Raw genomic sequence first — 15917 nt, 5'->3', positions numbered from 1 at the left:
CCAAGGGTGCTGCAAGATCTCTCTATCATCATCACCATTATTACTATCATTATTAAATCCAAATGCACTTGAAGAAGTGGACTTAAATTGGCAACATTGATATACTGTGTAGATTCTTTCTCTGGGGCTGTGATCTGGAGGCAATTCCCTTGTCAAACCAGGGAATCCTGGGAATTGTAGTTTGTTGTGACATATGTGTGTGTGTGTGTATATGTATGTCTGTGTGTGTTTGACTGTGTTTATGGGTGTATATATATGTATATGTATGTGTATATGTGTCTGTATGTGTATATAAATATATATATATCTGTATGTGTGTGTATATATATATATGTATGTGTGTGTGTTTGACTGTGTTTATGGGTGTATATATAGTTATATGTATGTGTATGTGTCTGTATGTATATATATATATCTGTATGTTTGTGTGTGTATATATATATATATATATATATATATCTGTATTGTGTGTGTATATATATATATCTGTATGTGTGTGTATAGTTATAGAATATAAGATGTAATGTCTGTGCGTGTTTGTGTTTATGGGGTAGAGATGTGTATATATATATATATATATATATATATATATATACCTGTATGTGTGTGTATATATATGTGTGTGTGTGTGTGTTTGTGCATGTGTGAGCTTTTCCTGAGGGCGGGGGGGGCGACCACTCTCCTCTCTGATTGGCTGAAAAAGTTTAGTGTGACTCCAAACAGGATTGGTTGCTCTGGCAGCCTCTCCCTCTCAGGGCTGGAGAAGTCCCTGAATCCCCCCGGAATAGAGCCAGACACGGAAATCAAACGGAAAGCACATATATATCCCAATTTCCGGGAGAAACGCCCGAAATTGGCAACACTGCGAGGCTCAGAGCTCTCTGGCTGAGGATGCTCCCCATTAAACTTCGAATCCCAGAATGCAATGGGAGGGAGCTTTGCGGGCGGGAGCAGCGAAGCAAAAAAGCAACTTAGGCTGCAAGGATTGGTTCCGAGGTTGCCGTTGCCCTCTCAGTGTGGCGGAACCAGCGCGGGCGGGCGGCAAACTGAGATTGCGATGGCGACTTACGTGAGCGAACTGGAGGTGGCCAAAAAGAACCTGAGTGAGGCTCTGGGCGAGAATGTGAAGCAGTGAGTGATACAGCAGGCCCTTCCCTTGCTTTCCCCGTCTGTGAGTTAAGGCGATGGGCCGCACTTGCGGGAGAGGCCTAGTGGGTCCCGCTGAGCCCCGGCCTCGATTTTGGAGTCGCCCGGGGCACTCCCCTTCTGCCTGGGCGCAAGAACGCTCAGGGGGAGAGGGTCTGCTTGCTATGTCTGTGCCGTGATAAGATATGTGATTGTTTCCCATATTATTATTATTATTATTAATAATTTCCTTAGTCCACCTTATTTCAACCCCTTCAGATGCTCCTTAGTTTAAGATATGTTATTATTTCCCACATTATTATTATTATTATTATTATTATTATTATTATTATTATTATTATTTTCCTTAGTCCATCTCAGATGCTCCTTAGTTTGGACACTAGATTGCAGTGAACAGCAAAAGGAAGGGAACAAAAGAAATGTGGCAGCACTTGTAAGAGTAACTAGTTTTTATTTTAGCACAGAGTTTTGTGGATGTAAACCCACTTCTTTGCATGCTGTGCAGAGTGATCATAAATGCTCAGGTATAAAGCCTACTTGATCTGGAGATGGCACTGTAATACCAGCAGAAGACATCAGAGGTAATGGAAAGACTATTGGAAAAGTTCGAGGCAGAAAAGAAATGGACACAAATCTGACATTAAAAATTGCAATACCCCCCAAATCAGTTGCAGATCATCCCACCCTTTCTGGATATACGGGACGGGATTTGCAGGTTGTGGTCCTTGAACAAAGGAAAGGTAGAAAGAAAACACCTGAATTGGATTATAGCCACAAATTCCATTATCAGAGGTATGAACAAGGACAATGGCTTCATGGTTCACTGCATATATTAATACAACACTCTCCGCACCACTGCATATGTAACACAAGTAATCTTCTCAGAGAGAGTTTTGAACCCTGTTCAGACTGACTTTGACAAGGCAGATTTATTGCTGTCACACATCAACGCAAACCAGCCACTGTAAAAATCTGAAAGACCTATATACCACCTCACCCAGCCCTGTGAAGGTTTAGGGCAAGGCCGGTCATGATTGGCATCTTTCTGGATCCTATTACATCCCATCTCACTCCTACGGCTGTCTAAATATGCTTTTGGTTAATTGCCCTCAAGCTGACTTTGACCAATGGTGACCCTATGAATGAGAGACCTCCAAGTCCCTTTATCCTCAGCTGCCCAGGGATTAGGGTTGCCATAATTGTCCACTTTTACCAGGGACAAATGTAGGACAAATTGGAGACCAAACTGCAGGACAAAACTCAGCTCTAAATGTAGGACATTTAAGGTCCTCCATTTTTCTTAAATGTCCTACAATTTGGGCTGAGTTTTGTCCTGCAGTTGTCCTACAGTTTGGTCTCGAATTTGTTTGACATTTTGCCCCGGTAAAAGTGGACAATTATGGCAACCCTAGCTGCCCTGCCCAGCTCCTGCAGATTCATGGCTGTGGCTTCTCTGATTGAACCTCTCCATCTGGAATGTGGTGTCCCTCTTCTATTGCCTTCAACTTACTATCTTATTGCCCCCCCCCCCCCCGGTGAGTCCTTTCTTTGCCTCAGTTTAGTCATTAGTCATTGGGCCTGATCTGCTCTAGAACCCATTTTGTCTTTTTTGCTGCTCGCTGTATTCTCCGCACTCTTCCCTAGCACCACATCCCAGATGAGTTGATTTTCTTTTTATCAGCATTTTTCACTGTCCAGCTCTCAGAACCACACATAGAAATGGGAAGTACAATGGCATGGACAACACTAACTTTGGTACTCAATTGTACATCTTTACCCTTCAGTATCTTGTCCAGTTCCTTCATAGCTGCCCTTCCAAGTCCTACTCTTCTGATTTCTTGACTGCAGTCTCTGCTCTGAGTGATGACTGAGCCTAAGTATGGAAAATCCTGAACTATTTCAAACTCTTCATCGTCTACTTTAAAATTATGTAGGTCGTCCGTGGTCAATTTTTTTGTTTTCTTGATGTTTAGCTGTAAACCTTTCTTTGCCATTCTCTTGTATAGAGGCTATCCTGTTCATTCAATGCTGAGTGTAGAGAAGTACTGTATTGCTGGCATAGGATGGCATACATCACATTGGAGGAAGAACAAGTAGTAAATGTACCTCTGGTGTTGTGGGTGATGTTATTGGCTGCTGTAATGTTGCTCCCAGAGTAGATGTGAGGGCAAAGTTGGCATCTGGGTTCATGACAGGATCTTGCTTACTATCCATGCCGTGTGTCCTGTTATAAGTAAGTAGTTGTTTAAGATTTAGAGGCTGTCTATAGGCCAATAAAGGCCTGCCTTCCAAAGTTTGTGAGAGGACTGTGTTAATTTGCAGAACTGGTTGTAGCTCACTGATAAAATTTTTGAGTAATCTCAGCTAGGGATTTACACGACAACTAGGGGTGTTTTTGTCATTTGGTGTTTTTGGTCTGTCTTGAAGTGAATGGTTCCTGGATATTAGTCTTGCCTTGTCAATTTATTTCTTCACCTCCATAGGTTAGTATGTAGTTTGAGAAATGCCTGCTGCAAATCCAAGAGGTTTGAGCCTATCTCATGGGTCTGAGCAGATGTGGTTGTATCAGAGGGCTTGGCTGTAAACAATAGATTTGATAGTGTATTCTGGTGAAAACTGCAGGCGTGTAAGTATGTGTACTAATTAGTGGTTTTTGACAAAGCATGGTGCTTAGAAGTCCATTGTGCAGTTGCACAGTAGTGTCAAGAAAGTGAATTTGTTGTGTGGATTGTTCGGGTTCAGTTTGATGGTAGTGTGGAAGTTGTTGAAATCTTGGTGGAACTTTGTAAGTGATTGCTTTCCACGTGGCCAAATTACAAAGATGTCATCAAGAAACCATAGGGAGAGGAGAGGTTTTTGGGTGCATTTGCTGAGAAAGTATTGTTCTAAGTCACCCATGTTTGCATACTGTGGTGCCATGCAGTGCTGTAGTAGCAGATCACTTCATCTTTAAGGAATAGATATGTGCGCTTGCAGGCACACGCACACCTTTCAAGAACGCATCTTCGGAAAATGTTGTTGCTTAAGATTCTTAGTTCCAAACATCTTAAGATTCTGAGTTCCAAAACAATGCTATGGGAAAATGTTCTCTGGTATCTCATTATGGCTAACTTAAGAAAATAGTAATGGCTCAGATTTAGAAACATTAGTTTAACTTGCAAAATGTTAATTTTATAAAAAAAAGAAAAGAAAAGGAGACATTTTCAGTGTTGGACTAGATCTCTGTGAGACCAGGGTTCAAATCACTGCTTGGCAGTGGAAACTCCCTGGGTGACCCTGGGCAGGTCATACTGCCTCAGCCTCAAAAGAAGGCAAGGAGAAACACCTTCTGAACAAACTTTGCCAAGAAAACTCCATGATAGCTTCGCCTTATGGCTCCCATAAGTCAGAAATGACTTGAAGGTACATAACAACAACTGTTTGGCAAGTGCAGCTTTGCATGGGAATTTGTGCCTAATAAAATGCCCTCTTATGTATCTTTTCCAGGCATTGGCTCCATGTCCTCTTTTGCATCGGTCACCATGATTGAAATTATACAAAGCTGTACTGTATTGGCTTTTCTTGTTGTTCAGTTGAACAGTAGAATAAGTTACAAAAGAAGTTGTGGAATCTTTCCCTGAAACTATTTTTAATGAGACAGAAAGAGTATCTCTTGAGCATGGACTGAAAGGACATGAATCCACTCATCACAAGGAAGTGATTTTAAGAACAGAGTAGAGGTACAGGTAGAGAGATTTCCAGTTTATCTTGTTTACCAGAGCCCTGGCATCTGACTGCCAGAGCAAATTGAAAATGTTGGCTTGGAATGGAGCCAGTCAGATTGGCTACTGCATCCCATGACCTATCATACATAAGAAAGTTTGTGTGCACTTAATGTTACTGTATTTTAATGTTACTTAATGTCACTATTGACTAAAATTCATACTAATCTTTTTAAGAAGAAGTGGGGAAACACTTATTTATATTTATCTTTAATTGCTATTTAAATTAAAAGCCTGCAGTAAAATTCTTATCATATTATTGTTGAAAAATGCCATTGGTTCTGTAGGTCACCTTGACTTTGGACCCAACAGACAGGCCAAAATAAAGCTGCTTCGAGTCACTTTGGAGGTATGCTGTTTAAATGATACACGCATCTTAAGAGGCCAGAAGTTGGCCTTAGGACTGGAGTGTGGCTTTGGCTCAGCTTGTGGCCTCTTAAGACGCATGCATCATTTAAATAGAATATCTCCAAAGTGACCCGAAGCAGCTTTATTTTGGCCTGTCTGTTCATGCCTTTTGTCCCCTTTTTTTAGCTTGGGAGAGAAAGAAACAGCTTCATGAAGCTGTTTTTAACCCCCCATTTTCCACACTCCTCAACATCTAAAATCCCTTCTGTTGCTTTTCCCAATATATTGAAAAGGCAGGGCCAGCTCCATCGGGCCTGGCCTTGAGTAAGAAGCAGAGCCCTCCCTCCAGTCCATCTGCCTTGGTCCAGGCCTCAGAAGGAAAGAAGAAATGCTGGACCTGATCCCCTTCCCCACCACCATTCCCTGTCTAATTAAAAAGATTATATGTACAGCACTGTGTGAATTTACAGCGCTATATAAATAAAGCTTAATAATAATAATAATAATGATATACAATCTCATCTCATTTACATCTCCTTTTTTTAGTTTAGGGATTCCCATCTGGCTCCCCCCAAAAGTCGCAAGTTCCTGGGACAGGAGACAAGACAGTTACTTGGATGCAAAGAAGTTCTAAACTGCATTATTACTTCTTAATTTAAAAACATATATTTTTAAAATGATCTAAAGCAGCGTTTCTCAACCTGTGCTCCATGGAGCCCTTAGGGCTCTGCATTCACTTCCCAGGTGCTCTGCGGTTGCTCCAGGTAAATGAAAGAAAGAAAGATTTAATGAAATTAAAGAATAAGAAACAAAAAGTAACACTACTCCTACACACCATTAAACTTGTAAGACATAGGGTAGGCCTCTTAGGGGCTCCTCCATAGAAACTGATTCTAAAAAGGGTGTGTGAGTCAAAAAGGTTGGGAATCCCTCATCTAAAGTATAAAACTCTAAATAATGACCAAAAATAAAGGTTCCTGTAACTATTTGCATGCATTAAAAGACATGTGGGGAATATAAAATCTGTAGAAGTTCAGCACGATTTCTCATTTACTTAATAGTTGAATAGAAAACTTAAATCCAGATTTTAGTTATTTAGTTCCTGTCACTGCTCATATACCAGGACAACCTGTCTATACAAATATGAGTTACTATTGATCAGGGATTTTGATATTATTGCTGCCATTTCCAGTATTCAAGCAGGAGAGCTATTGCTCATTTGGCCAAAATAGCACCACACTCAAGAGAAAAAAATATCAGCACTCTTGGGGAGAATCTCAAGGATTGTAGAAATACAAAAAAATCTGTAGGAAAAAACTAAGAGGTAAGAACTCACCATACCTAACATGCAGGGTTTGTCAGCTGTTGATTTACAGGGGAAGGGCTTGATGAGAGGGAGCAAAAATGGAAGACGTCATGGCTCATTGACTGGAACAGTGAAAGGGAACACTCCACATATACGTTTATGAAAAATACCACTTGTCAGACTCTAAATATTCACAATGACTGACAGAGGTATGCATTGACAATGTTCTATTTTCAAATCCACGTTTGATAATGTCTTGCTAATTTCATCTTAATGTGAAGAAAACAAGCCCACATGCATTATTAAAACACCAACATCAAAATTGATCTTACAAAATATACACGGAGTGCCTTTCCCTAAAACCAGTGTAGCTGTAGGCAGTCAGAAAGAAAGGAGTGATGAGAAATCCTCCAAATTATATATTCTCATTTGAAAGCTGACTTTAAAACTACACAACTGGTACCAGTAGAGGCATGGTTTTAAAACCACAATTTGCAGTTGCCTCAAAGAAGCTGCAGAAAGTACTTACACAACCTGATCATAGACTCATATGAGTAGGAAGATATTGAAAGAGCCATGTATTCCAGCCCCCTGTCATGCAGGAATAGATAGCTACAACACTCCTGGGAGATCCCATGTCCATTTAAAGACCTCCAACAAAGCAGCCATTCCTCTGTCAAACAGCCCTTCTGCAGTGGAATGATGCTGTTAGATAAAGCTCCTAACTGCTGTTCTCTGCTCCTAGGCTCTCATAGAATAAAAAATTGAGCATATCAATGCTCCTAGGCCCAGGAAAGCCAAGATACTCACACTCAGCTTGACATGTATCAGCAGCAATTGTATTTCTTCTCACCCTTGGACTAAGTAAATCCTAAGAGTCCTCTTACTGTCTGTGAAACAATGTGATAGTCTCTCCTCAAGGGTCTAAGAGGAAAAGATAGCCTTTGAAAGGCATAGTCATTATTGATAGTACTTTATTGATATCTTGTACAGATATTGGGCTAATCTGAAGCTGTGGTTTAAACAGAAGATCAGCAAAGAAGAGTTTGACTTAGAAGCTCGGAGACTCCTCACACAAGACAATGGTAAGAAAGCTGTCTCTTAGTAATTTTGTTTGCCTTTAGTATTCTTATTTTAATGAGTGATATGGAGTGGGGGTGGCTGTATTACCATATTATAAACAGAAGCTCAGTTATATTTATTCAGCAATGACCTGTAGGCAGGCCAGGGATGGGTAAGAAGCTACAGGGAAATAAAAATTCACTGTGGTTAAGTGAGACTTTATTTAGCCATTTCTTTGGCTCTGAGGATTTCGTGAAACATTGTTCATAGGCTATGTGGGCTTTTTAGAAGAGAGAGGCTGGCACTCTTATGAGGTACCCAATATCTAGTTCTGCATTTGCACAGACATGCACAGTATTTCATAGACTGATCAAAGGATATACAACTTTAGGATGCTAATGCAGGCACATGTTACCTTGTAAAAATGCTTGTACTAATTTGTATGAACTTTTTCTTTTGTTTCTTTTTCTTTTGGGCAGTCCACTCTCACAATGACTTCTTATTGGCTATTCTCACACGATGCCAAATCTTGGTTTCTGCACCTGGTAAGTCAGCTATAAAAAAATTAATGCATCTGGGGTATAGGTGAGATAGGTATGGTGTGTTTACACAGGGGTTAATTCTAAAGCTAATTACATCCTGTATTGGACCACTTAACATTTCTGTATCATTTTAGTTTTTTTTAAAGTCATGTTGAATTGCACCTCACAGAAACAGAGCCCTCCCCTCCCTCCTTCCAACTGTCATCTTCTGGCCTTAAAGGGAGTGAAAGGACAGGCCCAACGCCATCGAGCCTGAAGAGGAAGAGCCCTCCCCTCCCTCCTTCCAACTGTCATGTTCTGGCCTTAGAGGGAGTGAAAGGACAGGCCCAACGCCATCGGGCCTGACCTAGATTAAGAAAAAGAGCCCTCCCTCCAGTCCATCCTCCTTGGTCCAGGCCTCAGAGGGAGAGAAGAATGCTAGACCTGATCCTTTCCCCTCCACCATTCCCTTCTCTTTTTGTGTCGTGTCTTTTTAGATTGTAAGCCTGAGGGCAGGGAACCCTGTATTGTCCCCTCTATTCCTGGATTCCCAGTGATCAGGCGGCATATAAATAAATCCTATTAGTATTTACATCAGACGTTTTTCTCTCTACACTGCTTCATTACTGGAAGTGAGTTTCACTTGAAAGAAATGTTTGTGGGGTGACAAGGTGCTGGGAGTTAAGGGGGGGAGAATCATAAAATCATAGAGTTGGAAGAGACCACAAGAAGCATCCAGTTGAATCCCCTGCCATGCAGGATTCTGTTGCTATTACATTTTCCTGTGCCAGTTTCCATAAATCTCAATATTATAAGTGAGCAAGAAGGCCTTTGACGAAGAAACATCACATATAACTGTTCAGTACCTTGAACTTTTTCCTGAATGTTGCTACTTCTTCCTCTCCTTCAGAATTCAGTTTGAAACCTGTTTATTTTTTCAGATTTTAGGTTCAATCTTTTAGTTGTTCATTATATTTGTTTACTTCCTTCCCTCATTATACTTTACTCTTCTACCCCACCATTATCTTGTATTTTACACCTTTGCCCTTGTCTCTGTTGTCTCACTCCTCTCCTAGAATTGAAGTGTAGGCTTTAAGCAACTTGGGACAAGAATCTGTGATTTGGTCATGGTATTCTCTAAAGCAGCCTGTATGTAGGGATGCCATAACCTGGTGGCCGCCGGGAAAAGCACGCTTTTGGGGGCCCCTCCCGGTCACGGTCCGGTTTAGCCCCCAGCAATGCATTGGTTCCGGCCCCAGGCGCAGGCCTCTGAAGCAGGAGCTCGTCCCCTGCTTTGTTGCCAGCCGGCCATTGGCGAGCTGGCCAAAGGGGACAGGCTCCTCTGTGCGCGCCTCCCAGGCGTCAGCAGGGGCCAGGGGCAGCGATCGCAGCCGGCCCCGCGCGCCTTCCTGGCCTTTAAGGAGGCCTGGGACTCCTTAAAGGCCAGGGAAGAGGGAGGAGGCCGGCAGCTATCGCAGCCGGCTCTCCCTCTCTTTCCTGGCTTTTAAGGAGGCTGGAGCTTCCTTAAAGGCCAGGGAAGAAGAAGGAAGCCGGCGGCGATCGCAGCTGGCTCTCCCTCTCTTTCCTGGCTTTTAAGGAAGCCTCGGTCTCCTCAGAGGCCAGGAAGGAGGGCCACTTTTTATGTAGGAAGGGGCACGGGCGTCCTCCATTTAATAAAAAAGTGTCCTACATAAAAAAGTGGCCCTCCTTCCTGGCCTCTGAGGAGACCGAGGCCTCCTTAAAAAAAAAAAAAGGGGGGGGGGGGGGGAAAGTGTCCTACATTTGAAAATGTTGTCCTACATTTGTCCCGGTCTGGCGGTCCTGAGGTATGGCAACCCTACCTGTATGATAATGGTTCCATATTAATCAATAAGAACAAAAAGCAGGCTACATAATTCACATGTAGCTTTTGCAATTCACTGAGGTGTAACTGATTATTTGAGCAGCAATATCATTAGGTTTCTATAAATTTTATTTTTGCAATCATGGAGTCAAGGAACCTATGTAGCAAAACAGATTGTAAACTCTTATGGAGCTTACTGTGTACCCTGTTGTCTCTTGGCAGTCTTATGTTGTCCTTTCTGATACCATGCTAATGTGTAGAGAACTACCTTTGCTAATTTTCTGTGATAAAAAGTTTTATGATAAAGAAAGCCAGTTCAGGTTTGTTTGGCTTTTTACCTCCTTCCACCAAAATAGCAGATGGGTGAACTGTGAAAATTAAAATGTTATCCAAGCACTTACTCCCTTTTGCTCAGTCAGACAAAGAGAAGTGTGCCACTTCATTATGTTCTCCTTTGTCCCTCTAATTATCTTCCCCCTCTGATTTTGAGTTAAAACAATTATTTGTTGCCCTGCTGCAGTTTGTCAGGGCATGGGAAAGTAGTGATGGAATAAATATGTAAGCTGAGGGCAAAAACCTTAACAATTAAGAAAGTAGGTAAGAATTAATTAAACTCAAGAAGTGTCTCTGTGTCCTAGAGAATTGCCAAAAGCAACTCGCTACACATAGGCATGGTATCAGACTTCGGATAAGCAAACAAGGAGCAGTGAAGTGGCAAACAACCAGGGAGGCAAAGGTAAGAGAGCCAGTGTAGTGGTATGAATACTACTCTGGAGATCAGGTTTCAATTTCTCGCTTGGCCATGGAAACCCTCTGGGTGACCTTTGGGTGAGTCACACATTCTCATTCCCAGAAAACCCTGCAATAAGTTCACCTTAGGGTTGCCATAAGACAGAAACAACTTAAAGGTACACAACAACAAAAGCAGAGATGCCTACATAAATGGGCAAAGGGACAGGAGCAAACAGACAGTAAATTGTGGCATCATGCAAGTGGAGAACAAAAATAAATTTTAGTTCAGCAATTGTGTGGGAGGGTTGTAAATAGCTGAAGGCTGCAAATCTACAGTATGCTTATTTGGTAGTAAGCTCTCTTGAATGGAGTGCTGTTTATTTCCAGCTAAACATTTATAGGATAAGGCTGCAAATTTGCTTCAGTATTGTTTATCTTGACCTTTGGACTGTAGCGTCAATCCTGAATCCTAGAGATTTAAATTCATTTTTTCTATTACTAGGCTACTTTTTATTTCACTGAACAAAGCTCAGATTGCCAACACATACCTTTATCTTCTGTCTTTGGTTGGGGTTGCCAGCACTGTAATCTACACAGTTATTTCCTTTTAATTTAGACAAAAGGTTCTGTAGGAATTGGATTGTCTCCTGATGAACAGCAGTTCAGAAGGTATGCCCTTATCTGCACATACCCATCATGCCCTTGTTGTTGTGTGCCTTCAAGTTATTTCTGATTTATGGCAATCCTAAAGCAAATCACAGGGTTTTGTGAGGCTGAAAGTGTGTGACTTTCCATGTGGGTTTCCATGGCTGAGCAGAGCATTGGACCCTGGTCTCCAGAGTTGCAGTCTAGTGCTCAAACCACTACACTATGCTGGTTTTCATCTTGCCCTTACCAGTTGCTAAGAATTATCTCCTGCCTTATGGGCAGGTCAGCCAATTTAAAAGTGAAAGATTTCCCTGCTCACCGAACTGGAATCCTGTTTGCCCCTCATAGGACTGGGACTTTTTCTTTCCCAAGCCTTACTCTCCTCTTGAGCTATGGGTATATAATCTCTGCTGGTTTGCATGACAGACTTGAAGGCTAACAATAACAGCAAAGTCCCTTTGATTTCAAGAAATGTTTGAAAAACTCTAGTGTTAACCAATACATGTTAACATATATGGAAAACAAAACTGTAGCCAACAGATTGGACTCAATCAAGATACATCCCCTCTACAAAAAAGGAGTCACAAAAGGCTACAGCTACTATAGGACCATAGTATTAATTTCCCACAGGTAAATTATGCTCACAATTCTGTGACATAGACTTCAGTCATATGTGGAAAGAGAGGTTCCAGAGAAGGATTCAGGAAAGGAAGAGGCACTAGGGACCATGTTGCAAACATACAATGGCTAATGAAGCACACCAAGGAATTCCAAAAGAAAATCAGTATTTGTTTTATAGACTACAGCAAAGCCTTTGACTGCATAAATCATGAAAAGCTGTTGAATGCTGTTAAAGACATGGGAGTGCCACCACATCTGATAGTCCTGGTGAAAAATCTGTACTTAGGGCAAGAGGCTACTGTTAGAAAAAATTGTGGAGAAACAGAATGGTTCCCAATTGGCTAAGGAAGGTCAAAGAAGGTGCAAAGACAGGCTTAATGCTGAACATAAAACAAAAATAATGACCACAGAGGACCTACTACATACATTCAACCTAAATGATGAGGAAATCAAAATAGTAAAAGAATTCCTGTACCTTGGATAAAAAGTCGATCAGGAAGGAAACACTGATAAGGAAGGAATCAAAAATCAAAAGAAGACTAGGAATGGGAAGGGCAACTATGAAAGAACTAGAAAAGATCTTAAATAGTAAAGATATACAGCGGAGCACTAAAGTTAGAATTGTCCAAACAAATGGATCCTTGAACAGATCGGGCCTGAAATCTCCCTGGAAGCCAAGATGATCAAACTGAGGCTGTTATTCTTTGGACAAATCATGAGAAGGCATGATTCATTAGAAAAGGCAATAATGCTAGGAAAGGTGGAGGGCTGCAGAAAGAGAGGAAGACTGCACCCTAGATGGATAGACTATTAGAGAGGTCACAGGTATGAATTTATAGGTCCTAATTAGAGCAATGGAGAATAGTTTGGGAGATGTCCCATCCGCACGGTTGCCATGTGTCAGGGTTAACAGCAACAACAAATGCTTGGGACTACATTTAAAAATAAATAAATCCTAATTTAAAAGCAAAGCTACAAGTCTTTGAATGTTTACAGAAACAAAATTGGATTCTAACTCAGTCTAGTGTGGTTGATTTGTCTGCTGACACACATGAAACATTCTTCAGAAGATCGTCAAACAATGAATTAGGCATGAAATAGCAATCAAGCCAGTTGTGCAAGTGATTAAAATTCTTCTTGGAACTGGCAAGAGAAGATTCGAATTTCCTTCTTTGACCCAAGTGAAGAAGTGACTTGGTTTGTGCATTGATAGATATTTTTACAAACCAGCATGCTGATTTCTGCTAGTGATCACCCTGTCTTCCAGTTGGAACAGCTAAATAAATGACACACATTTAAACCATGGACCAAAAGGTCTGTAATACATTTATCCACTTCTGTTGCAAGCAAAAACATTGGAAGACAGGGTGATCAGTAGCAGAAGTTAGCACTTTTATCATTGTGTGTCTCCCAAGTTATTTTTTACTTATGTAGACCCCAAGGTAAGCCTATCATGAGGTTTTCTTAGCAAGTTTCTTCAGAGTGGGTTTGCTATTGCCATCTCTGAGGCTGAGAGAGTGTGATTTGCCCAAGGCCATTCAGTGGGTTTTTATGCTTGAGTGGGGATTGAACCATTATCTCCAGAGCTGCAGACTAATGCTCAAACCACTACACCATGCATACTGGTTTGTAAAAATGTCTTGACATCTCAGGGCCCATTTTGCCTATTTATAACCAGAGGTTGCTGAGACCCACTGTCAGTCTCATCTTTTCTTTCTCAGTCCATAGCAATTTATTATTTTATTTTTTGCTGTATTTACTGTTGGTAGTGTGGTACAAACCCAGGAGGTTGCACATTTCTCCAAAGTTCTCCTCAGCCCAGTTTTCAATTGGGGCACTTTTTCAAGGCCACCCCTTGCTTCCATAGAGTGTCAGGCTTCATGTTCAGTTTCAGAACATCATTATATTTTGCACTAGGAAGATGGTGACAGTGTTTGGAACAAGTTCCCATAAGTAAAAATTAAAGTCAAAAATATGAAAATGTATTATTGTGGGGCATGTTTGCATACCCTCATGAAAGTGCACATGCTCCTATGCCTTGCGATTTTTCCTGGTCCTCTGAGCTGAGGTACATTTAGACAGACAGCACAGGAAAGGAAGGCAGGACTATTAACCTACCTCTGTGTCATGGCCATACTCTGTTATTCCTGGGAGGAAGTGAAAGGACGGGCCCAACACCATCGGGCCTGAAGAGGAAGAGCCCTCTCCTCCCTCCTTCCAACTGTCATCTTCTGGCCTTAGAGTGAAAGGACAGGCCCAACACCATCGGGCCCGGCCGCAATTAAGGAAAAGAGCCCTCCCTCCGGTCCATCTGCCTTGGTCCAGGCCTCAGAGGGAGAGAAGAATGCTGACCCTGATCCCCTTCCCCCCTCACCATTCCTTTCTCCTTTTGTGTCGTGTCTTTTTAGATTGTAAGCCTGAGGGCAGGGAACCCTGTATATTATCCCCTCTGTTGTAAGCCGCCCGGATTCCCAGTGATTGGGAATATAAATAAATCCTATTAATTATTATTATTCCCATCCTGATCTGCCACAAACCTGTGTTCATTTGTGCCATCTGTGCCACAGGTTGACCCTCTGTGTTATTTAAAGTCATGTACCACCACTGCCATGAAGAGCTTTAACTGTGTACAGTCAAAAAGAGAAAGTGGGAAGTGGTACTTTGTATCTTTATGAGAACATTCCAGCCTTTTTAACTGGATAGGTCTGGTCTGCCTTTATTTATATTTTATGTTTATAATGGAATGGCTGACATTTATTGGGTGCAATCCTGTATGGCTTAGTGTAGCATACTAGGCTGAGCGATATACCACTCTGTAACTGAGAAGACAGCCTCTGAGACCTCCCATCCCCACATGTCCATTTCTTGCTTTGTGGGAAGCAGGCAAAGTTGCAGAAACATCTGGCTACATTCCCATTGCCAGGTGTGAAATAATTCTAGCAGCTCTGAGATATCTGGAGGATTTCTGTCCTGATGTTGTCATTTCACATGGGGCTACAAGAGAGCAGGAAATTGGCATGGTTCTGAAAAGGAGAAATGGCTACTGCCTCTACACTCAGTTCAAAAATGTAGGCTTCAGGGGTGAAAAACTCGGAAAACCTTTATTCTGTAAATAGAGATGTGCTCCAGGGACATTTATTGTCAGAACTAAACCACAAGTGTTAATAATGCATACTTAAAATGGTGGGCTCAATTTCTATTGCTTGTTCCCAATACACCCCTTTTCCTGGTTGCTGGCACCAACCTTCGCAAGGAAATGACCTTGGAGCTGTTCGCAATAGATTTGCTCCATCTCCCTACTCTGTTGCTAAAGGTGTGCAACAACAATTTGCTCCCAGGCTCACTGCATGTCCCATCCTTGTCCACAATAAAAATCAGAAAATGAACACATACCAGCATATAACAAACAAAGTAATCTATGGCAGAAAAGCAAGCATGTATTTAATGTGACTCATGACATCCCCCTTGTACGGTGAGTGGATATAGCTTGAGTAGAAATAAAAATATCTGCCTGAGCATATAAATTACCCTAGCTCTTATAGTAAACAGTTGGGGGATGATGCTGAAGATGGATGACTTTTTGAAATGGAAGCAGAAAAAAAAGTACTTAGACTGGTCAGGGATTTTTATATTCATTTCAAATTTCTGACTTGTTGTTTCCTGTTCCAGAGGGTGCTGGATCTTTGCCATGGACAGGAGGGTCTGCCACAAAACCTGGGAAGCCAAAAGGAAAGAAAAAGTTTTCTTCTGTTCGACAGAAGTTTGATGTAAGTTTACACTTTCTTATTTGTTTTGGAAATAAGGCATTAGTAAATTGAGCCAAGAGGCTGGAAGTCATCATACAAGAAATGAAGAGCTGTCAGGATAAACATCTGCCCCATCTCACCATTCTCCCCTAAATAACACCACATACAACTGGCCATTTCCAC

The 15917-nt window shown here is 41.6% G+C and overlaps 1 protein-coding gene across 1 annotated transcript in view; it reads left to right on the top strand.

Moving 5' to 3' along the window:
- The first annotated feature begins 780 nt into the window (after positions 1-780).
- The window catches only part of LOC121929040, a 31625-nt gene continuing 16488 nt past the window's right edge, over positions 781-15917 (top strand). The window contains exons 1-4 of the mRNA XM_042464362.1: positions 781-1131; positions 7555-7646; positions 8103-8168; positions 15658-15755. Of these exons, the coding sequence (XP_042320296.1) occupies positions 926-1131; positions 7555-7646; positions 8103-8168; positions 15658-15755 (462 nt within the window). The 5' untranslated portion in view covers positions 781-925. The remainder of the gene's footprint in view (positions 1132-7554; positions 7647-8102; positions 8169-15657; positions 15756-15917) is intronic.

Source organism: Sceloporus undulatus, chromosome 4, assembly GCF_019175285.1.
Source record: "Sceloporus undulatus isolate JIND9_A2432 ecotype Alabama chromosome 4, SceUnd_v1.1, whole genome shotgun sequence".
Taxonomy (NCBI): Eukaryota; Metazoa; Chordata; class Lepidosauria; order Squamata; family Phrynosomatidae; genus Sceloporus; species Sceloporus undulatus.
Note: the sequence above shows the minus strand (reverse complement) of the source record. Positions and strands in the feature narration are given on the sequence as shown.